Source organism: Camarhynchus parvulus, chromosome 5 (assembly GCF_901933205.1).
Source record: "Camarhynchus parvulus chromosome 5, STF_HiC, whole genome shotgun sequence".
NCBI lineage: Eukaryota > Metazoa > Chordata > Aves > Passeriformes > Thraupidae > Camarhynchus > Camarhynchus parvulus.
The window spans coordinates 21,309,627-21,332,876 of record NC_044575.1 but is presented as its reverse complement, the minus strand read 5'-3'; the positions used below and the strand labels follow the sequence as shown (position 1 = coordinate 21,332,876).

Here is a 23,250-nt window from a genome sequence, read left to right as displayed (position 1 = left end):
GGGAGTTCAGTGCCAGAGAACATGGAGATGCAAGAGAGGCAGCTCTTGTTGCTGCTCGGCAGGTGCTGAGACTGCATGAAAGCTGGAGATTGGAGGCAAAAGGTGCACCCACCACCTTAGGAGAAGCAGGAGAGACAAACAGCCACACTGTTGACAGTCTCAATCACCCCCACCCACACAGGTGCTGGCTCTCATGAATTAGCTCCCTTGAACTAAACTGGGGGACTAGCAGACCCAAAATGCACATCACAGGAGGGAATGATTCTCTGACTACTGCTCTTTCCTGTGAGTCAAGGTTAAACGGGTTTTGTCAGGTCTCAGAAGCATGTGCAAAAAGGAGCACCACTGCACGGGGCGGACATCCGCAGCTCACGCCTTGGTGGCCAGCTCCTTCTCCAGCACAGCTAATCCTGTCACTTCCGTCTGCTGGCATTTGCCAGCTCACCACCCCCCAAACCTGCACTAGCATCAAGAATAATTGGCCCATGGAGAGATCTGATTCTATCTTTTATACCAGGAATATTTCCAGCTCCCAACCAGCCTCTGCATTAATCTTTACAAGTAATTGTTGTAAATAAGTCCCACATCCAAGATTAAGTCCATTTTAGTTTGTACATTCACTTGAATTCAGCCAGAAGCAGAATTTTTCTTGTGCGCTTGCCTAAACTGGTTTGCAGGGCTGGTGTGCTCTTCCTCCCCACAGCTGTTTCTCTTCAGGCTGGGCATGGCTGTCTTTCAGTAGGAAGCAGTGATTCCCATAGATCCTGAGTGCAGCATGCTGAGCACTGCAGGACGGGCAGAGCAAGGCAGTGCTACAAACACCAGCTCCTTACTTGTGCCAGTGCATGCAGCTCTTCATTTCCCAAGAACACACCACAAGTGCTAATGGGGTCTCCTGGGAGGCTGAGCACAGCATCGGGTTACTGGCTGCACAGTGCATGACATTCCTTCAGCTCAGGAATGAGAATGAGGTGCTGGAGGGTGGCAAGCTCCTCCTGCTCACTTCTGAGCCAGGGTTTGCAGCTACTGTATGTCCCAGGCAGTGCGAAGGGCTGTCCATCAGAGCCAGGGCAGGTGAGGCAGATGCAAACTACACATTCCTTACATATGACCCTTCATTTTGAGATTTTTCCCCACTTTACTACTGGATCACACTCCAGCTGAGGGCAGAAGAACTCCCTAGGTAGCCAGGAGTATATTTGGCAAAGAGGAATTTCAGCTTGCTCTGAGAGAAGCATGCGACTAGCCTGTTGCCACAGGCAGCCAAGAACAGCCTCCCTGCCAGTGCCACCTCTCACTTGGGATGGCGATGACAGGGCTCGTGTGACAGAGCTGCTGAAGGGCTTGTCTGAGTGGCCTGGCTGCTCGTGCACTTACCCCATGGTGAAAGGGGTAAGCACTTGCATTTCAGTCATTCCCTGGCTCTGCCAGGAAGGACCTGGTGACTTGGGCCATGGGCTGGCACCAGGCCACCACCTCGTGATGCAGGCCTGCCGTGCTATCAGCAGCAGAGCACACTCCTATCATTGGAGAGCAAGGACAGCAGGCTTGTGCCCAGAGCAGCAGGTGCTAGGTGCTCAGACACCCTCCATTGCACAGGGAAAGCCTCTGGCTGCTGTGGGTGCTGGGGGTGTTGTTTGGGCACACACCTGCTGCAGCCTCATGGGCTTTGAGGGAAGCTCAGTAGCCCCTCTCCCAAGGAAAATATGGTCATTTAAAAGATAATCCTGCCCTGGAATGATTTTTTGGAGGTCAGCTTCAGCTGCCTGCAAAGCTGAACTAAGCAAACCAAGATGGCAGAAAGGTGAGGCACAGGTTTAAGGTGTGATGCTCCCTCTCACAGCTTTTGGCTGGAGGTCATCCCCTCTGGCCAGGCTTGGCTTCCTGGGGAGCATAACCAGCTGCACTGCAGGCAGGAGCAGATGCAGAGCCCAGACAGGCTCTGCAGCTCTGATTTTTCCATCCCTTTCCCAAGCTCATGCTTCATTAGTGAAGTAGCTGCTGGAGATTTTGGTGTCTGGAGAAGAGCCCATGCCAGCAGCATACATGAGGTGGACCATACTGCCCGTGAAGCGGTGGCATTTCGTGGCCTGGCCCCTCTCCCGCTCCCTTTCCTTGCCTGCCTCAGTTTCCAGCCATCTGTACTGGTGTCTGGCAATGTCAAAGTTAATTCCCCCTGTGATGCAATGCAACATTTTCCTGCCTACTCCCCACAACCTTGCCCCTTGTTTCCATGTACTATTAAGATACTGCACATCCCTGTTTTCAAAAGTAGGAGCCATGCATAAGCTCTGTGCAGAGGCACAGCCAGGAAGAGGTTGTTATGGCTCAGCCACAAACCTGCAAGGTTGCACAGGGGGTGCTGTGTTCATGTAGGTCCTACACACCATGTATATCCCATTCCTTTCTTCTCCTCTTCTATGTCTGGGGCTGCAGAGCCCCAGAGAGAGCTTCTGCTTGGTACCGGCAACTGCTTGAGGCTCTTTCAGCTCATCCAGGTCTGCAGCAGATGTCTGAGGCAGTGGCACTAGAAAAACAAGGTAGACTCGTGCATTCACACATTATTCCTTCCCTTTGCACAGAAACACACACAGGCACATCCCAAGCCCATGCCAGCCTGGCCCTGGCTGCTTATCTCTCTTGGGTTATCACTATCTGCCTCCTGGACTGCTCGCTGGGAGAGGAGAAGGGGATGGGACTGGAAGGAGGCTTCACAGCCAGGGAATCTAACCCCTCAGCCAGCCCCCCTCAGAGGCAGCTTTATGATTGCTGGGACCATTAATGAAATGTTTTTGGCGGTGACCCTGTGATGCGGTGGGGGCTTGAAAGTGAGAGGGAAATGTCAAACTCCGCTGTAGCAAAATCACCGCCTTGGAAAAAAAAGAAAAGAAAGAAAGCAAAGCAAAGCAAGAAGTAATATATCTTGATCCCTTTTCCCCCATAAAACCCTGGGAGGCTGGTGGAAGGAGCGGAAAGACTGAGCTAAGCCTGCAGGAAATTAAACATGAAATGAAAACAAGCTCGAGTTATTCAATTCTCTCATCCCAGGCTCCAATTTCCCATTCCAGGCCACTGATAAAATGGTGTCCAGTTTCAGCACTCAAGGATGAATTCTGGCTCTGTTCTTGCAGTCTGAAAAGCAAAGGGCTGGTGTCCATCTCCAGCAAGAGGAGAGACGGCCTGGCCTTTCACAGAGGGATGGGGTCCTGAACACAGACAGATGGAAGCTGAGCAGAGAGAGGAGGGTAGCAGGGTCAGAGGACAGGAATGGGGAGAAAGGATGCTGTGGGACTTCCAGAAGAGAGTAAAAGCACAAGAGACTTGAGCATGGTGGGCAGCTCTTACCTGCATCAGAGCAGTGATGCAGTGAGGGGTGCTGAGCACAGGGCATGAGCACAACCCCACAGCTGCCACCAGCCCACCACCACATCTGCAGAGGTCAGCCTCACCCACCACTGCCATGGTGGGGGTAGGAGAGAGGGGAAAATACCTTTAACTTGGAGAAAGGACAAATCAGTGATGCAGCCCCCAGCTATCCAGACATGGTCAGTGGCCTGGGTTAAGTCCCAATGGAGCCCATGCACCTGTGCCCTGTGCAGGGCACATGGAGCTTGGTGGCAGGGGCTGACTGGCAGTGTCCACTGGGTGCGAGCGTAGAGGCAGCAAGAGAGTGAGCAGGAGCCTCCTTGCTTTGTCTCAGGCCACTTCTGGCCTCTCCATCCCCAACAGCATGTCAGCTGTCTATGCACATGGATTTAGGCACCACAAATTGTTGAATGTTTATGGAGACATGAAACATTCTCTGTTCTGTAGATTTTTACGGGGCTGAATTGGTACATCAGGGCTTATCAAAGCATTGTCTGCAGGAGTCAGATACATGACATTACCATACACTCCTGCTGTAATTGCTAACACTGAGATTCAGTCCACAGTGACTGCTGGCCCCTGCACAGCAGAAGTAGCCCGTCCTGGCCCCAGAGAACATGCTGCACTAGCCACTGCAACCTCCACTGCCACATTCCCATCCCACAACAGCCGCTCTTGACAAGGAGTGACAGGCAATGAAAGGAAAATGAACTTCTGTTTGGGTTTAGATTTGCTTTTTAAAAGCAGGTGTCTTCTAAGACTGTGGAAATACTGAGGATTAGTTGAGGTTTTTTGCTGACATTTTCACATTATACATTGCCATGCCTGTCTTGTTTTCCCTGGAGCACTGTGGAGGCCTGGAGAAACCCAACTTCAATATACCAAGAAGCCTATAAGGATTTGGACCAGAGGAGAAAAGAAAGCTTTAAAAAGCGGTCCAAACCTTGCCACAAGTGCTTCAGAGCTCACTGTCAGCTCTCAGAGTGTCTCTGGTGCCTGTGACACCAACACTTGGACTGAAGACACTCTTCTTGAGCCTAATGCGATGACTTGTCACATTGTCCCAGCCCACCAGCCACGTGGCAATTTGGGGACTGCCCGTTTAAATCACTATGCTCAATGCATAAATGCATTAGAGCAGAGACTGAGATCTCACTCTGCTCTGTCAAGGTAGCTGTTGTGCTGTCCTGGGAAGAAGAGGGCACAGACCCTGCACCGCTGGCTTGGAAGGTCACCCTGCAGAGCCACACACTGCCGTGGGGGCCGGAGCTCGGCCGCCCTGCTCCAGGTGGGATGCTCAGGAGGGCAAGGCAGCCGGGGCCTTCCCCACACAGGGAGAGGCCGCGTATGCCTGGCATATGTTCATCCCAGCCCCGTGCACAGGCAGACTCTGCTCCCTACCTGTTCTGCACCCCTCTGTGCACAGCGGGGCCTCCTCCGCCTGAGGAGGAACCAGGTCACCACTGCTAACTTTGAATCTGCAGATCAAAGCGGCGTGATCCAGGCCAGCCCTGGGACTGGCCTGCAGCTGGGCTGGAGTGGCTGTGCCAAGAAGAGGTAGAAGAAAAACAGACAGATGCCTGAGGCATCAAACCTGCTCCAGTAGGACACTCTGCATGTGCAGCATGTGCACAGCTGGGATAATGTTAGGATGCTTCTCCCGGTGCTTTTTGTACCTACTGAAAACACTCACAGGGTTTTTATTTGGGGTAGGGGGTTTATAGCAGGTTGCTGCTTTGGCCAGCGTGTGGATGGCCCATGCCAGTGGCATTGCCATGGACATGGGGCCAGGCACATACCCTGTGTTATCCACAGCCCACATGAGGAGCATGTGCCTGGCAGCTGCACTGCTCCCTGCCCAAAGCAGACCACAGTGCATGGCCAGACCCTCAGCTGCCTACTCATACCACAGGCCTGGCTGAAAGAGACCAGCACGAGGCTGTCTATGTGGTGGAAGGCAGAAACTGAAGCAGGACAGCTTGAAACAACTCTTCCAGCACAAGCAGGAATGTCAGCTCAGACCAGAAACCCAAGCCCCTTATCCCTCCTCGTAGCAGCTTCTGGCTGCACTGATTCAGGCTGCAGGTGACACAGCACTCCTGCCCCTGCAAAAATTGTCCTGCTATCCTACCTTGTGCCAACTACCTGGCTTGTCCTGCTGTCCTGTGAAGACATGAGCTTCCTACCTGGTGTCTGCTTTGCCCAGGTGCCTGGCAAGCAGCGAAGCTGCCCCACGGCCAGGCGTGGGAAGGGCCAAGCTGCTTGTCAGCAATACCCCCTCTGGCCCCCCGCAGCGAGTCACCGTGTAAAACTCGAAGCAGAGCTGAGAGGCTCTAGGAGTGCTCCTTTCATGCACTGGCGTGACCTGCACAACCCAGCCCCTGGTGATCGCCCTCATCTCTCAGTGCCTTCAAAGCAGCTCTTGATTGATGTGTTTCCCTGACTCACGAGCTTCAAGAGGCTTTGAAGACACTGGGCCAGGCTCTGATCTCTCTGAGGCTGATGCAAATCAGGAGCAATGGTGCTGACAACAGTGCAATAATCCACACTGATGTCAAGCCAGTAAAAATAAGAGCAGAAACAGAGTTTTGGTCTTTGCCTTGAAGGGATCTGAGCAGCAGTGTGAAGTAAAGAGTAGCAAATCCCGCAAAAAAAAGCCTCAGTGTAAACCAAAGGATGCTATAGAAGGACACCTGTCCTTTCCTGCAGCTAAGGAGGGAAGGGGTGTTCAGCTTTGTATTTTTTGTTGTGGTTAAGAAAAATGAGGGAGTTGGTGAGAAATGCAAGCTGCAGTCAATGGCATCATCATAGCCAGGATTAGTCCCGGGGAAAGCCCCGTCACTGCTGTTTTCAGCCTGGCAGCAGCACACACGGATGTATTCACACTTCTCTGAGACTGGCTGACAGCGAGAGAGCTGCAGGCAGAGCCTGGGTAGCACAGCTTTAGGGGTGAGAGGAAGACAGGCTATTCCAGGGCAAATCAGGCTGTGGGAGGCAAGAGCTGGGAATGTCCCCAGAGGGGCTGTGCACCAAAAGATGGGCATCCCCTTTTGCATGGAGTGTTCCCTTTCTAGGAGCACGGGCTGGCCCCAGACCCTCAGGAGAAGCAGGGAAGGACTGTCCCTCCCCTGCAGAGCACGTGTCTGGAGCAATGCCCTTCTCCGTGCCATACAAAACCACCCGCCTGGTGAGGCCCTGCCCTCTGGTGGGCTCTTCAGGGCTGCCGGGCTACCAGCCACTGCCGGGCTGCCCTTGTTCACAGCCCTGCTGTCGCCTCTCCCCAGGTGTGGTTTCAGAACCGGCGAGCCAAATGGCGCAAGCGGGAGCGGTTCGGTCAGATGCAGCAGGTCCGGACCCACTTCTCCACCGCCTACGAGCTGCCTCTGCTCACCCGTGCTGAGAACTACGCCCAGGTGAGTGCATTCCCCCGCCTGGGCGCTGTGCTTGCTGGACACGCTGCCTCTGCTCCCAGTCCTCCCCAAGCCATGCTTCACTTCTCAGGCACGCTTAGGCAAGGCTGCAGGGACACCGGGGCTATACTGCCAGGCACTGAAGGGCTGGCCGTTTTTTAGTCAGGTGTTCTGCTTGGCTCCCTCATGCCCTGGCCCAGAGCAGCCATCTTTAAAGCAGGCACCAGGCCCAGCACTGTGTGATATAGAGCAGCACCCTTGGGCCCAGGTCACCCTGCTCAGCACATCCTATCACATGTGCTGCTGCCCACTAACTTTCCACTGGTTTGAAAGAGGTCCAAAAGGCTAATTCATGCCTAAAGAATAGCAGATCCCAGGGAGGCTTCCTGTTACCATCTCTGATTTCGATGCCCCTTGGACATAGCGGTTGGATAAAAGGATTTTTCCCCTGGCAAATTCCCACAGCAATGTCCCAGTGATGGGCTGTGGTATGCATAGCACACTTGGTGATATCTGGGGATGCTTCCCAAGGGAGTTGTAGATTTATGCTCCAAAGGAAGGAGGGAGCAGCCTTGTTGGGGTACCTGAGGCTGCTTCTGAGACCTATTGAAACCGTTCCTGCCTTGACCCTGGAAGCAAGTCATGGGGTTGCCTCCCCTCCATAGCTTCCTGTCTTGGAAAACCTGTCAGCACAATAGCCTCCTAAACATTGGGCCAGCCCAGTTTCACAACGCTTCAGATGATGCCAGGCAGACTGGGGTTTGCTAGCTCCAGGGCTAGGCTGTGCCCCAGAAAGCACTCCCGCCTTCCTCCACTCCTCTTCCCACCACCCAGAATTTGCTCAAGGGCACAATTCTGCAGGCACGATGCTCTGAACCTGACTGTCCTCACATATCTGCTGGAAGCCCTCCCTCACTGACACCCAGTCTGTCAGCTGCCTCCCCAGCCAGTGCTGTACCAATGCTACCCCACAGCCAAGCAGGGAGTGTGCGACCTCTCTCCCGCTTGGCGTCTCCCGTAAACTGAACAAGAAACCCTTTTAAAACAGCTGAGATGCCAAAGCAGCTTTTCAAGCAGAGAACACTCTCAGCAGCCTTTTTAGCATGTCCTTCTCTGCCTTTGTAACTTACACTGCTCTTTCCCTCCATACTGCCCTCCTCTCCCACCACAAGAGATCAAAAATTTGAAAAGCAATTTGCAGGAGGTAAGAGATCAGAGAGGGCCCAAGGGCAAGCAGTGGAAAGGGGCAGTGGGATGAAGGGCCCTTTGCTCTCTTGCTTCAGCCAGCTGCTCACCTCCTCCCTGCTTTCATCCTGCATGCCCATGTGTCCCCTGCTGCAGCACACCTATTTCCACTGCCAAATACTGAGCCCTCCTCTCTTCTGCAATATCATTTTATGAATGACACTGCAGGATCCCAGATGGTCTCTTGAGGTGGCCCTGCAGGGCTCTGCTCTGCAGTGGGGTGGGTGATGCTGCCTGGATGGGCCCTGTTGGGGGAGAGGGGCAATGAAGCGGCCTGTGCTGGGGGCTCAGCTCTGACAGGCATATCTGTGTGGTACAAAATAGCCCTTGCCTAGGCAAAGCTGCCCTGAGCTGGAGAAGGATGGTGGATGCACAGCCTCATAGCACTGCTTTCTGCCTGATCCCTCTGTAATGAGTAGGACCACAGAAACACCATGGATGACACAAATTTTCCTGTGCTGAGAAAAGTGCTCATGGTACAAAAAAAGTAAGAGTGTCTGGGAGAGGAATAAATAAACAGATGCTGTGGCAGAGAAGGAGCACAATCCTGCTCCCTGTGAATAACCCTGCTGCAATCCCTGCCCCTGTCCAGGCTGGCATACAGGTTTTGGAGTGGATTTGCTGGCTGCAGGGGCGCTGAGGGTGCTGCAGCTGGCAGGGCCCAGCAGATGGGACTACATGCCCATCTCACTGGCTGCCCCTCCACTAGGCTGCCCTGCCAGGCCAGGGCTGGACACAGTCCATTCCCTCAGGTCAGCTGCCCAAAATATCCTGCATGGGGCAGTCCTAACACTTCTTTTCCCATCCCCAGATCCAGAACCCCTCTTGGATCAGCAACAATGGAGCAGCGTCCCCTGTGCCTGCCTGTGTGGTCCCCTGCGAGACGGTGCCCTCCTGCATGTCCCCCCATGCTCACCCCCACGCGGCCGGTGGCGTCTCCGAGTTCCTTGGGGTCTCCGGGCCCGGCAGCCACGTGGGACAGACTCACATGGGCGGCCTCTTCGGCACAGCTGGGATGAGCCCCAGCCTCAATGGCTACGAGCTGAACAGCGAGCCGGACCGCAAGACCTCCAGCATCGCTGCCCTGAGGATGAAAGCAAAGGAGCACAGCGCCGCGATCTCCTGGGCGACATGACAGGGCTGCAGCCCATGCCCGCCAGACACGGAGAGAGCACGTGGGGACAGCCCAGTAAATCCATCCGCTTGGACTCCAGACAGCAGTTGCCTCCTCGGGGATCTGAATGCAGCACTTTTAGCTACCCTAGGCATATAAAGTACATATGTTAATGTAAGTGGAGTGTTTCCAGCATGAACGTGGCAGCTCCCAGCTTCCTGAGATCAGGCAGGGAGAGGGAGCCTGTGGAGCAGCACCTCTTCCATCAAGATCTGGGATGGGATGCATCCCTTCTCACTGCCACCTCCCCAACAACCTGGGCAATTTTTCTTCCTGCTGTTTTTTTCTGACACCAGACATGCCTTTCCAAGAGCAAGAGCCCACTGGCCTTTCAGCAGCTTCTCCCATCCCACCACCCACCCACACACACACTCACACACACTCACATATTCTGCCCTGGGCAAGGGACTGGATGGGGACTCTGGCACCAGCAAAGAGACTCTCTCACGCTGCCAACATCATTTTAGCAGGAGCTATGACTTCTCATAGCCGAGTGGGGAACAGGGCTGGGAAGATAACCAAAGCTAGAAAAAAGGCAACATTAGCTCACCTCCTTCCACCCTGCTCCCACTCCATCTTGTACTCTGAGATGAAGCAGAGTTGTAGAGGCCTGTGAAGGGGATGCCCCTCTACCCACCATAGCATGGTGTTATCACGCTGAGAGTCTTTGCCAGCCCTCTGGTGACCCAGACAGAGATACATCCCAGCAAACAAAAGCCTTCCAGCATGGCTCCCTGCCCTTGGGCTTTGCTTTCCCTAGTTGTGCTCTATGTTGAACCTCACAAGCATGGTGGTACAGGAAAAGATTCCCTCTTTCTTTCACTGGGTTGGGAATTATTAACTTCAGTTTAGAGACAGCAGTTCTAGCAGGGAAGCACAACTGCTACGTAAATCTGCAAGTCCCCAGAAAGACTGCTCTAAGAAAGAGCTCAAGCACTAGCACACCACCACAGTGGCACAAGGCCACCAAATTCCTCATACACCTCATCCTAGGGTCAGACATGTGCAATGACAGGCCCTCCCTCAGCCCTCCACCCCAGTGCCATGTGGCACACAATGCCTGCGGGCATCTCTGCACCAGGGACAGCAAAGGAACAGGCTGGGAAGGGGCTCAAGGGAGAACAAGGTGATGCTGCCCCATCTCCAGCCACCTCAGATCCTCTTCATTTGCAGAGGAAGTAGAAGAGACCAGAGCTTCTCTGGTTTGTGTGAACCGACATGCCTCTCTGCTTTTCCGTCCCAGTGCTCTTACCTGCACAGAGCTGTTAAGTAAGATCTCCTTTGCAGGGCTAAATGTTTTAAAAGTTTTCAGTGATCATAGTGCATGGAATAATTGTGGAACATCCTTTTACCCCAGTGAAATACTGCCAAGGAGAAGCTGAAAGTCAGCTGAGCACTACCAGCCATACAGTGTGTCTCTGCAAGGTGGGCTTGAGCTGGGGTAGACATCTCCAAGATTTGCAAGGGAATTTTAGGATACTACTCTCAGAAAAACTGGTTTGTCACCCTTCCCTCTTTCCTCTGCTCAGTGTTAGGGGATCTTGCGGTTCAAGGTCCAGGAATATCTAGTGGTCTTGGAAAAAGTTCCAAATAAGCTACAACCAAATGTCCAGCTTCAGGTTAATGAGCCATACAAGTATTTCCATAGTGCCTAGACTCTCAATACACTACCTTAATGATACACTATTGCTGGGTCAAAAGTGATATATTTACTGGAATAAGAAAACACCAGTAGTACTGTTTCTTTTCTCTCCTCAGAAACAGTAAGAGATGCATTCCCTGCTATGCACAGGGAGCCAGCATGCATTTCACCACATCATCTGCATAACCAGGGCCTCACCCATCACAAGCAGCCAGGATTTACATGTCAGCCTAAACATTCAGCTGAGACCTCAGGCATGGTGGCTTAGATGCTGAAAGTGATGCTGATCACCTAACCAGGCAGGATCATGCTGACCAGTTGGAGGTGTGTACATCCCCACTGGGTACCCCAGAAGCCACTGAGCTTCCCAGCTACCCAGGGACTGGTGACAGGAGGCACTTTGTCCAGATTTGTGCAGGCAGCTGAGCAGAGTGTTGAGCTTTTCCCCAGGTACACTGGGGATCTTGATGCTTCCCAATGTCAGCAGGCAATCAGTGGAGGGCTGCTGCCTGAACAGTCCAGTACCACTGCTGACAAAGCAAATTAGCAACAAGCAGAGCTAAGGAGAGGGCAGTGGGGCAGGCAGGCATATGGGGACAGGTCTCACTTAGCCTGCAAGCTCTGAAGGCAGCTCCAGTGGAGAGCTGTATCTATTCAAGGACTTAGCTACATTCCCTACTGAAGCTAAAAGGTAGCTTTTCCTCACAGACTTCCACGGGGCCAGTATTTCATCTGAGCTGTTTAACAGCCCAAAGGATTAAGTGCTGTATCCCTGTCTTGTTAGAGAGAGAGAGAGGACAGTCTCCTGGCAGCAGACTTGGCATTTAGAGAAGCTTGGCCTCCACTTTCTCTCACCTTAAAATTCATGTGGAAAGCACATGTTGGACTCAGTCTAATTTAAACACCACTACATGCACCCAGCCCTCAGCCTGCCTGAAAACACCACGAGGCAAGGGGAATGTTGTTCCCTGGACCACCTTGTGCAGGGCTCCCTTCCCACCTCCAGCTGCAGGCAGCCCCACTGCTCATCAGGCTCTGCCTCACCTCTCTGGGTGTCAGGCACAGTCCCTTGCACCCACACTTCTGGATAATGCTGGAAGGGGTGTCCCTCCCAAACCTTCAAAAGCAGTTGTTCTGGTAGTTTTTAAGCTACATGCATCTGTACTTAAAACACATTTTTAAAATTAATTTAAAAGGGTTTTAAAACTAGCTGTTAAATTAACATGAAAAACTGTATAAACATATATATATATACTTATATATATGTATATATATATATGTGTGTGTGTATCTTAACCTAGCCAGCCTACAGCTACTGCATTTCTTAAAGGTCACAGGGTCAGTGCTGTTCTTGCAATCTCTCGTTAACATGATGATACCTTTTTTAATTATTATTATTGTTGTTATTTTAATACTTTTCAATTCTATTTATGACTTTCTTCTCTATTTATTTCTTATTTAGTATTTTACTCCTGTCTATACATTGAATCACAGTTCCCTGGCTTGGACTTGCCTTCAAAGCTGCAAGCTTTATCCCCATCCACCACCAAAATGTCTCACAAGCATCAGCCGTGCCAACACCTGCCATGCCCATGGTGGCATCCTCTGTGGGTGCAGCCCACAGAGCTCACCCAGATGCTCCCTCCAGCCTCACGGACGGAGTAGAAAAACATTTCTCCCAAGCAGTCCTGGCCCTGGCTAGGCAGCAGGTATCCTACAAGGTGGCTGCCTTATGTTGCCCATGGCTGGGAACCCCAGAGATGTCCCAGAGCTTTGAGACCAGGAGGATGCAAATAGCAAGAGCAGCACAGGTTCCTGGCACTGACTTAAAAGTGGTTGGGTACCACTCGCTGCCAAGCACTCGGAGACACTTCTTGCCTACAAGCAGTAGTTAGTGCTTTGGTAGCAATTGAAACCAGTGGGGAACAAGGCTTGGGCTTGCTGGGCCCTGCGGGGTCCAGACTCTTAGGGCTGCTGTGCCTCAACAAGCTCCTGGAGAAGGGCCAGGTCAGCCCCCTGGCACGTCACCTACTGCCAGCAGTGCCACCCACCTGCACTCCCATCAGGCTCTCCAGACAGGCTCCAGTTGCCCTCTCCAGAATATGCTACCCAGTTCAGGTCCCACTGCTCCAGCCCCTACCTGGGTAGAGCCTACAGGGAGGAAGACCAAGCAAAATAAAAAGATAATCACCCTCCCTCTCCTCTAAAGCCCGTGGCAGAGTGTGAGCAAGTGTCCATCCCTGCCAGAATGCACATCCTTGCTGGGTGACACGTCCTTGCTGGACCACATCTGGCCTGAGCCATGGCATGGGCAGGGTGCTAGGGAAAGGCCACACGCAGTGACAATGTGTCACACGTGAGGTCTCAGAGTTGCAGCACACATGGCTTCATGCACCCCATCAGCCAAAGGGATGCATCACCAGCCTGGCCCAGGAGTACCCCATGTGCTGCCCAGCAGGGCTGCCTTCTGGTTTCCTCCTGCACTGGAGGTGTTTGGGGGTGGGAAGCGTGTTCCCCTGATTCCCAGAGTACACTCAGACCGGGCAGCACATTGTAAAACACTCTCCAAACAAACTAAGGCAAAAAGGTAGTTTCTTGGGAAAGGATTGAAAAATAATCAAACAGAGGCAGAGCCCCATGTTTATTTTGCTGTTCTGACTGACACAGCAAAAAGCAAACAGACTGAGGGAGAAATTAAACCCAAATGGAAAGGGGGTGGAATTGGATGGAAAGTCATTCAGCCCTTTGCAGCTTCCCGAAGGGAGCTAGGAGGAGGCGAGGGAACAGCCTTACACCCCCTTAACTCTTTGCTGGTAACATGGTTCTCCACTCCCCCACATAGCTAGGTAGGTAGGTAGAGCTAGGACTTTTATACTACTGATTTTGAAGGACAGTTTTCAATGTATAATAATATATCGGTTTAGGTGTGCAGTGCTTGAAAGAGACTGGGAGAAAGAAAGAAAACAAACCTCAATCAATATTATTGGTTTTTTGTTGTAAAATATTGTAACCTTGTATAAATGCTACCTTTTTTTTTTCTCTCTTTAGCTTAATGGCCTGGGGTAGAACATATTAAAAAAAATAAAAGTTTTAAAAATGTTCAGGAAAAAAAAGAATAAAAAAAATCATTTTAAATGTTGCCACATGAGGTTTGTGCCATGCAATGTTATTGCCTATGCAACCATGTATTACCAGTTCATTACAGTGGAATATTAAAAAAGAACAAACAGTCTTGCAGCTTGATTCTTTTTAACTTTTTTTGAAGTAAGTTATTGCACTTGCAGCTTTTTTTTTTTGGAGGTGAAGGGCTGGATTTCCAGTCACCAATTTTTATTTTTCCAGGTTTTGGAAGGAGCGAGAAGGTCCCTGCTTCCCAGCCACCCTGACCAAGGGGGCACAAACACTGTTGTTGTTTTGGTTTGCAATAAACTTCTTCTCTTCTCTCCTCTCAACTGCAATCTGGCTGGTTTGTTCCTGACTCATGACAGATGAAATGTGATCAGAGGGGCCTCCAAAATCTCACGTTAATTGAAGCTGGCAAAAAATACTAACAGTGCCCTTTTGAACTGCTGACGCAGTCCAGAATGGATTAGCCGGGGGTAGATTAACAACAGGTGGCAGCTCACGGGCTGCCGCCTCTGCCGTACAAAGCGCTGGGCAGGAGCCAGCGGGCGGGCGGGCCCGGAGCGCCCTGCGGCCGCTCCCGCCTCACCGGGCCCCGCCGCCGCCGGGAGCGCCTCGGCACCGCTCGGCACCCTGGCCACGGGCTGGAGACCAGGATGGTCTCCTTAGCTTACTGCTCCGCACTTGCTGCTTCAGCAGAGTTTAAGCCTCACAGAGCTCCTGCAGGTCTCCCAGCCCTTTTCAAGCAGTCCTTAATGAGGCAGCCTGTAATCTCAGTTGACACAGGGAGAAAGAAGCTGACTTGGCAGCAAGAGGCCACAGAACTGGGGACCCTCAGCTCCCCATGCTGTGTCACCGCCCCTTTTACACAGCACAGTCATGTTCGGGGCACCAAGCACAAGGTCTCTTAAAGCCCTTGGAGGCACCTGGGGCTGGCAGTGTTTCCCATATTCCCACAGGCCATCACACTCCCTCCCCTCCCAGCTCCTCCTTAGCAGAGGCATCCAAGCCTCACCCACCCTCTTCTCCTCTGTGGGTCTGCAGGGCTTCCCAGAGGTGCCTGCCCGCAGCCAGAAGCTGCTCAGTGGGCTGTGGGGCAGACTGAGCCCTCTGGGTTTCACTTGTCCCCACACAAAGGGAAGGAAAGGTTTGTCTGGGCCCCACAAGTTCACAGGGCACAGATCTTGTCCCAGTGCAGAAAAATCTGCATTCTGTGAGGGCCCTTTCTGTGGCTTGCAGTCCATCAATAAACTCAGCTGCAAAACTGTTTCCTTCAGACTGCACAGACCCACCAGCACTGGGCCCAGTAAGAGTCAAGTCCCTGTACCCAGATGCTGGCTGGACTGGAAAGGGCCTGTCTTGCCCAGGCAAAGCTAAGAAGGTGCCCAGGAGTTGCCAGCAACCGACCAAGACCCACAGAGCCCCTCTGGCCTTTCCATCAGTTGTCTGGGAGCATCAGCTTGCTTCAGATGGTGCATGGCTTTTTTCTGTCTCACAAAGAAATGGATAATGCAGGTGCTGTTGCAAGCTTATCCATTCCTCTCACTTGTAGGAGAAAAATTCCTTCCCTCCCCAAGCACTCAAAGCCAGATTCTCCAGATGTTGGCAGAGTTCAGAGTGTTGAGAGCCTAAAGCCAGTTTCAGTAACATCCTGCTTGTATGGGTTTACATCAGAAATTGCTCCTGGCCTAAATGATGCCAAAGAACTAAAAGGTCTCTCTCAAAACTAGATAGTGGCAGAACCCATATTAGAAATGTTCATTTTCCTCTTGAAGCTGCACCTTCTTAGTGGAGTTACAGGAGTTATTTAAAACACATGGGAAAATTTCTCTCTGGGAGATGTGGCTACAGCTCCTAGGTTAACGCGTTCCTTCTCTGCTGGAGAATATGACTTTGAGGCAGGGCAAAGTTCGGCTAGTTTAAATGAAAAACAATTTTTTATTCCTGTAAACTAAACAGATTTGCCTTTTTTTCTTCCCCTTTTTAAAAGCAGGTTATTAACCTTTAAGCAGATGGATGTTCAATAATCTTATTGGCAAGGAAGGTAACAGCCATGCAAGGTGTATCTACTTATGGCCAGCTGGAGCCCACATGTAAAGGTGTTGCATTTAATCTGAGACAAACAAGTGTTTATTATTTGTGAAAGGATCTTCCACTTTCTCTTGCTTTGCAGTTCGTAACTTACTCACAGGGCAAAGACAGATGCTCTGAGTTAGCAATCTGCTCCTTTTGCTGTAGCCTTACTGAATTCCTGGATCTCATTTTATGGTCCTTTCTCCTTAAAACGTTTTCCCCTCCCTGTTTGTATGAAGTGTGGCAAAGCAGTTATTGTTCCCATCAGTCTGCAACTGAATGCACCCGGCACTAACTGTGGCCAGCACCCAGCTGAGACCTGCCCCTCACCTTCAAAGAGAAGTTTCACAAAAGAAGGACCTGTAAGTTTACAAACAGCCAGCCAAGCGGGTGAGAAACAACGGTTTTCTTGAGTGTGTGGCACATATACTCATGGGCACGTGGGAGGGAACACAGCTGGCGGCTTGAAAAGCTCAGGTATCTTTCCAGGGCATTATGGGCTTATCTCCTGGATGAGCACGAGGTATTCACACTGGGCAGCTGGATATCTGTAAGTGGCACTTTGTTCAGTCAGTCCCAAGCTTTTTTGTTTTACAGGTTCCCATCACTACACAGAATGACGGGAGGGGCTAAAAGAGATAAGCTTCATCCTTAAAAGCACAGGATGCAACAGAAACCACACCTCATATTGACACCTGGAAAACCTCATGTGGGTCTGCATATCCCAAGTTCTTCATGCCTTCATTGGTCAAATGGTTCAGCTTTGACCTTTGTCCAGCCCCCCTCAACTGAAATTTAGGTTAAAAAATCTAATAGGTGTGACCTAATAATTATGCTGGTATTTTCCTAGTCACAACATCCCCCTGCACAGAGTCTGGTACTGAGCACTGACAAAAGTTTATAGACCTAATAAAATCATAACCAAGTTGCACTGATCTCTGTCCATGGTCACTACTGAGTTGGTATGCTTGTCTGGAGCAGGAGCACTTCCTGTTTATGCAAGTAAACAGGCATTTAGCATGACTAAAGGAAATTTGAAGGACAATTATGGGATCCTTTTCCAGACAAATGAAGACAGCAAACAGGCAACCTTGCAGGAAGAACCTTTGAGCAGCACTGCTTTCAGTCGGAAAACTCCCTTCGTGCTGCTAGCTCCAAGCCAGTCCACATAATTGCCTCAATTGTCCCTGTTATCCTTTAATGGGAAACATAACTCACTTTCAAAGCAGCCACAAGAAGCTGCAGACAGGGGAATCCTGAAGATCAGCAGAGGTGGGACTGCATTACAGCCATTTCCATCAGGCTGAAATTACACAGAGTGCACCAGGAATGTCTCTGAATGGCTTCAAGCCAGGGCCCGCCGAAGCCTGCTGATTCTTAAAGTCAAGGCTAACAGTCCTCTGCCTTGGTAGTGAGGAACCCAAAACTCCAAACAAACAACAATTCAGACAAAAGTGTAGCTGTTCTGCTAAATCCCAGGCTTGGGATACTGGTGTTCAATCCTCTTTTTACCAACACATCTCCAAAGGGAATCCGACTGCCTCTCTCTGTTTCCTTATCTGCAGCTACAAGTAAGAGGCTGATCTTACGCATGCAGGAGGACCATAAAGCTCAATTTCTTGCACTTAGATACAGCAGTGGCAGACATCATAAAAAGAACTTACACTGTCCTACAGGCACTCCCAAGAGCATAAGATACAACTTAAGGACCCGTGACTCAACAGCAAAGCAAACGTGTTGTACCTGAATTTTCTGCTAAGCAAATGCTACCTCTGTCACATGCCAAAGTTAGCAAGAGGTTTGAAGTGACCACCTGTTCATGGGATAACCTGCAGATCCCATGGAGTATTGCATTTGGTATTTTCTGGCAGGTTTTGACAGAAATTGTTATTTTCAGCCTAAAAATTGAAATGAAAAGGCAGAATAGGCGAAATACTTGCCAGGACTTGCTCTGCTCTTCTCAGCTCTTTAGGATCAGACTGAAGTTAGGAACTGGACCAATTGGAATTGGGGAATTGCTCATTTTCTAGCACAGATTTAATCAAACGTAAGTTTTCAGATTTTTTTTTTTGTGATTCAAGTACATGGATGAGACTACCCCTGACGACAAGAACTACACAATTTACATTTTAGCTTGCAAAAGAACATATTTTTCAGCAGTTATAGTAAAATTTAAGTATGCAAATCTTCAAAGAGAAAAATGAAAAAATTCACACTCACTTTGTCTGATCCCATTTTCTCATCAGCACCATCGATTTTAGATTTTCTTCCATGTATCATGCTTTGCTTGTGACAGCAGCTTCCATGTAAGAGGGCTGGACAGATTTATGCAGTACCCATTAATCATTCTGAGATCTTTCCTGATCAAAAGATGCTCTACCTGTGAGAATTACCCAATGTATCAGACATTTGTTATGGAGGGCATTCATATCAAATCTTGGAGGTATATTTAACATTAAAATTGCCCTTCTAAATCAATTTTCATGTGTCTCAGTATAGCATCTTTTTAGAATGCTCAACACTCACCAATACAGCCTAAAACCAAAATGAGTCAGAAGTACTGAGCATCACTTAAATCCCACCTCACAATTATTTTGAAATCTGTGTCTCCAAAGTCCTTGAGTTTAAAAGACCCTTGAATGGATAATTAAGAGGGATAAACTTGTTGCTGCAGCATATTTGAACCACACCAGCAGAAGCATGATGGATGGTAGGAGGCTCCAGAGCAGGAGTTAGAGATGGAAGGACAGAGTCATTCAGAACATTAGGGCCTGAATCTTCACATCCTGTAATAAGACAGTGGAGCTGTGAGGAAGAAAAAACTCTTGCATTATAGGAGGAGTTAGTGATGCTAAAAATGCATCCTTAGGACTCCCCATGACTGGCAGAGCAGCCCCTGCAGTATATTCCCCCTTGCTATGCACAAGCAGCAAGGTGTGCCATGCACACACTGCCCTTTTGCAGCATGATCCACAGGGCTTCTGGAAACAAAAAGCTGCCACCACATTGGATTCCACAATCTCAGTGACTCAGCCAAAGATTTCTTCTCAAAGGCACAGTTATTTAACATCTGCTGTATCTCTTTGCAAGAAAAAAAAAAAAAAAAAAAAAAACAAACCTGTTCTATATTTCTCCAAGATAAATGCTATTGTCAAATCTTGGCAGAAAATTAGAGTAACAACTACTCTCCCCAAAAGGTGATGGGATGCAGACCAAACTTCTATTTTCAAGACAACCATCAAACTCCAGTTATGGGAAAGACAAAATATTGACAGATCTTTCTGAAATGCAATGTGGATATTCAAGTTTAACATAGATTTATGTAGTAAAAGAGCTTGTCACTGAAATTCTCCCTTCTGAATTAATTAATGTTTCCTTGTGCCATTCCAGAAGTGAAATACAATAAACACTCATGTGATTTAATTTTTAATATACAATTATCAAGCTTTTTTGGATATCATATATACAATGAAAAGTTAAAAAATATCTTAATTTAAAGATTGACAAAACCCCCATTGTAAATCAGACATACAGTTAAATCTTACCTTTACAGAATTTGCATCAAGAACATCACAATAATAAATGCAGAGAGCAAGTAAGAAGGCAATTTTACAGTTTTTCTTTATGGTCAATTTCCCAATTTTCTCCATGGCACTAAACAGAGACAAATGGGGCTGTAAATGAACTAGCCCTGTAAAAGCAACTGTAAAAGGCCAAAGGATAAAACATTATTGTTAGGGGTCACTGGACATTTTGTGCAAGGGGAAATGACTCAGGTGCTCCTGGATGCAGACACAAGGGCATGCTACCTTTTTACTGACTGGAGATTATACCTCAGCTTGGCAGGCCTGGTTTGGCTGTCTACATCTAAAAATATTCAACCAAGTATTCCAAATCCTCAGTGTCTTTTAAGACTCTGTGCAAAACAAATTCTTTCTCTTACTGAGAAAGAATCAAAAAATCACAGAAGCTTCACAACTCTGTAAGGAAGGTGTTATAACTCAGTTAAGCTGCTAGGGCCTGCCAAGCTAAGATCAGCTCCAAAAGGACAGCTAAAACTGACTACTGTACTGTTACAGCTACCCTTTTAAAGCAAACTTCTCAAGAGAAATATGCTGGTATCTCCTGATGCTCAAGCACCAGCATATAAATCAACAGGAAGATTCAAAAAGAAGGTTCATGTTAATAAACCTGAAAGGCTGCAAAGGAGATAAAATGAGTAACAAACCTTCCTCTCTCCTGTGATAGCCACTGTGCAGACAGCAGTTGTCACTGCAACAGCTATCCTTTTAGCTCCCATAGCAACTCAGGAATGAAACAAAGAGTGCAGCAAAAAACATTTACTAGTAATTAAATACTCCAAGAGAGTCAGATGATACACTTTACAGGCACATCCCAGGGAGGTTATGAAGTGAAGCATCCCCTCAAAGCTATTGTTCCAATATGATTTTTATTCACAGCACATCCACTGCATTGGGCAATAAGATAAGTCTTAGTGGGGGTGAGACAAATAGGAGCAGATGTTTCCTGTTTCTAGCCTGACTTTCATTTGGTTTCTGTCATTGCTGCATATCCAGTTTAGGAGAGGGGGTGAACCATGATGTCTAACACTTGTCCTATTGTTTGGGGTTTGGCAAATCTGAGGAATAAGGTTGCTTGCACTGTAACAGAAAAACAGCCCATCAAGTAGGATGTCTCTGTAGCCAGCAGCAAGAGAGGTTTCAAAAGACAGTGAAATCACACTTATCTAGTAACAAGCATTTTATCAGTGGAGCTAGAAAAGAGATTGCTTTCTCAGCCCAACTTAGGACCCTCATTAATACTGAAGGGCAAGAGTAACAGTCCAAGCAACTTTATTTCTAATTTTGTTGCACTTCGTTTTCTCATTCAGGTTCATTTCAGTATGGAGAAACAATTCAAATGTTCCTAAGAAATGTAAATCTTCTCCAAAAGACTTCCTAAGCTGTGTGTTTCAGCCTGTGGCAATGGGTTCCTTAAATTACAACCAAAGACACAATAGTTTTTCCAACAATGATAACTTAGAGGACTTTGTAAGTGTGTGTTAACAGTGTCTTACACATACACATGTGCCTGTACATTGAAGCTGGAATTGGGAATTTCTGCAAATATAGGTGTTTTACAAATTAGTACACTGCTTGCTGTAGAGGATTCAGACATGAAAAACTTATTTCCCTATGGATGGCTATAAAGTAAAAGTGTAACCTGATTGCTGGTTTTAAAATGAAGATAAAAAATATAAGAAGACTAAAGTCAAATCAATTTCTGTATAATGCAACTAGTTCTGATAGAGAGTCAGAGTCTTTTGCATGAGTGCAGCAGAAAACCTGAGAATTACACAGGAAGTGCAGCAATTGCAGTTCTGTCCTGCAGGTCTCTGCTTTGAAGGAGACTATCGTTCCAGCTGCTGTGTCTCCATCTCCATCAAAATAATTTAAGTAACACAAATTGCTTTGCTCTTTAAACTAGGTGAAAACAGACAGATTTTTGCTTGTGATGTTGTAAAAAAATAAACATTTGTCTCATATTACAGAAGAAAATATTTGTTACAGTTACTTAAGACAACAGTTAAAGCTCAAAAGACAGAGGCCCACCAGCCACACAGGAAATAAACTCCTCCCAAAAGAGAACAGCTCTACATGGCAGACAGTTGCTTTGAATGGATGGATGCTCACTAACCAGAGAGCCTGCAGCACATTTGATAGAAGAGGTCAGTCATGCCAGTCAGACCACAGAGAGCAAGATTCTGTTTTATTCTTCCAGATGCATAGCCTCCTCTGGACAAAAGTGTGTGTTTGACATTTTTTGGAGAACCCACAAATAGATTCAACTCTCTGTAAGCAACAGAGAAGCAGTTGTCCAGATTTCAAATACAACTTTGTGCAATATAAAAGGAAGACAACAACATTAATTCCCATCTCTCTCAGATGCAAGCCACTCTCTAGCAAGTTTTGTCTTCAGGGCCTTATATTCCTCATAGCACCTTTTCAGCTGTTGTTTTCCTCATGGAGGTTTGTCTCACTCTTTACAAGCTGCCGATATTGGGAAAGCTCTTCAGTTTCTCAGGAAAGTCATCTTTGTACAGGACGGGGTCAGCACGATGCTCCACCACTTTGAGAGGCATGGTCCCAAAGACAGAGGCAAACTTATTGATGCATTCAGATCTGGGGAAAAGGAAAGCAGTATAATTAAGAACTCCAACAACTGGGCTGCCTAGCAACTCCCACACCAAAATAACTGGTAGAAACCTTCCCTCTTGCACTTGGAAGTATTTCAGCCATGCTGGCTACTAATAAAAAAAAAGAGAGCCTTACTGCAGAGAGAACAGAAAAGAAGCTGGTGTTCTTTGATTTATCCATTTAATCACAGAGACAAGCAAGGGGATGCTGGCAGCAGCACATGTGCACATGGAGGTCAAAGCTTCCCTTCTCCCTCCCCCTAGAATTCCAGTCATTCTTAAAGCAATGTACATGCTGTAAACCAGAACAGATTAACTGCCAACATGTCTCTTAAAGGGCCACTGTTGGGTCAATTTCGTTTATAACGAAGGTTTTGCAAAAACCAAGGCTTTGTGAAAACAGTTCTTTTTTCAGGCTTCTTCAGAAGCTCTATCTTTTCCCACAAAAAATAAACATGCCGCAGAGAATAGGCAGAGCTGATTGTACTGTAATTTAAAGGTGAAGCTGAATTAAAACTATAAAATGAAACAAACTAACTAGTTTATTTTCCTTGTCTAAATAAAGATATATTGAGCAATAAGACATCACATTAGCACAAAAAAACTAGACCACTGATGACTCTTTCAGTTTTAATAATCTCAGGTGTCAGTAATGTGGAAAGGAACAGCCATGTTCTTCAAAAAACAAGCAAACAGATGTTTAACTATTACATTGCTCCTTTAACTTTTTCACTGAAGGGCGCTGTACCTGTGGAAGCAGGACAGAGAAAACCTGGCTCATCTCATCTCAGCCAATGCTCAGCTAACTTTAGCTGCCTGCTACATAAAAGAGCTTTTAAGGAATTCAGATACCAAGAATCATGACAACAGTTCCCTGCACATTAACAGAGAGCTACAAGAAAACAGGTGACATTTCTTTTGCCATTCAAAAGGGAAAACAAACAAAGAAGTGAGCAATTTGACTCAGCTACAGAGACTGAAGTGCTGCAGGCAGCGGCAGAGCAGGTCTCTCGCTCTCCAA

The 23,250-nt window shown here is 48.4% G+C and overlaps 2 protein-coding genes across 5 annotated transcripts in view; one reads left to right on the top strand and one right to left on the bottom strand.

Annotated features, from left to right (window-relative positions):
* ALX4 (ALX homeobox 4) overlaps positions 1 to 14,560 on the top strand; it is a 44,456-nt gene extending 29,896 nt beyond the window's left edge. For both annotated transcript variants that reach the window (XM_030950547.1, XM_030950546.1), the window contains exons 4-5: positions 6,651 to 6,779; positions 8,833 to 14,560. In XM_030950547.1, the coding sequence (XP_030806407.1) occupies positions 6,651 to 6,779; positions 8,833 to 9,156 (453 nt within the window). In that variant the 3' untranslated portion in view covers positions 9,157 to 14,560. The remainder of the gene's footprint in view (positions 1 to 6,650; positions 6,780 to 8,832) is intronic.
* Positions 14,561 to 19,455: 4,895 nt separating this feature from the next.
* Positions 19,456 to 23,250, bottom strand: part of EXT2 (exostosin glycosyltransferase 2) — a 73,139-nt gene continuing 69,344 nt past the window's right edge. For all 3 annotated transcript variants that reach the window (XM_030948635.1, XM_030948636.1, XM_030948637.1), the window contains exon 14: positions 19,456 to 22,215. In XM_030948635.1, the coding sequence (XP_030804495.1) occupies positions 22,077 to 22,215 (139 nt within the window). In that variant the 3' untranslated portion in view covers positions 19,456 to 22,076. The remainder of the gene's footprint in view (positions 22,216 to 23,250) is intronic.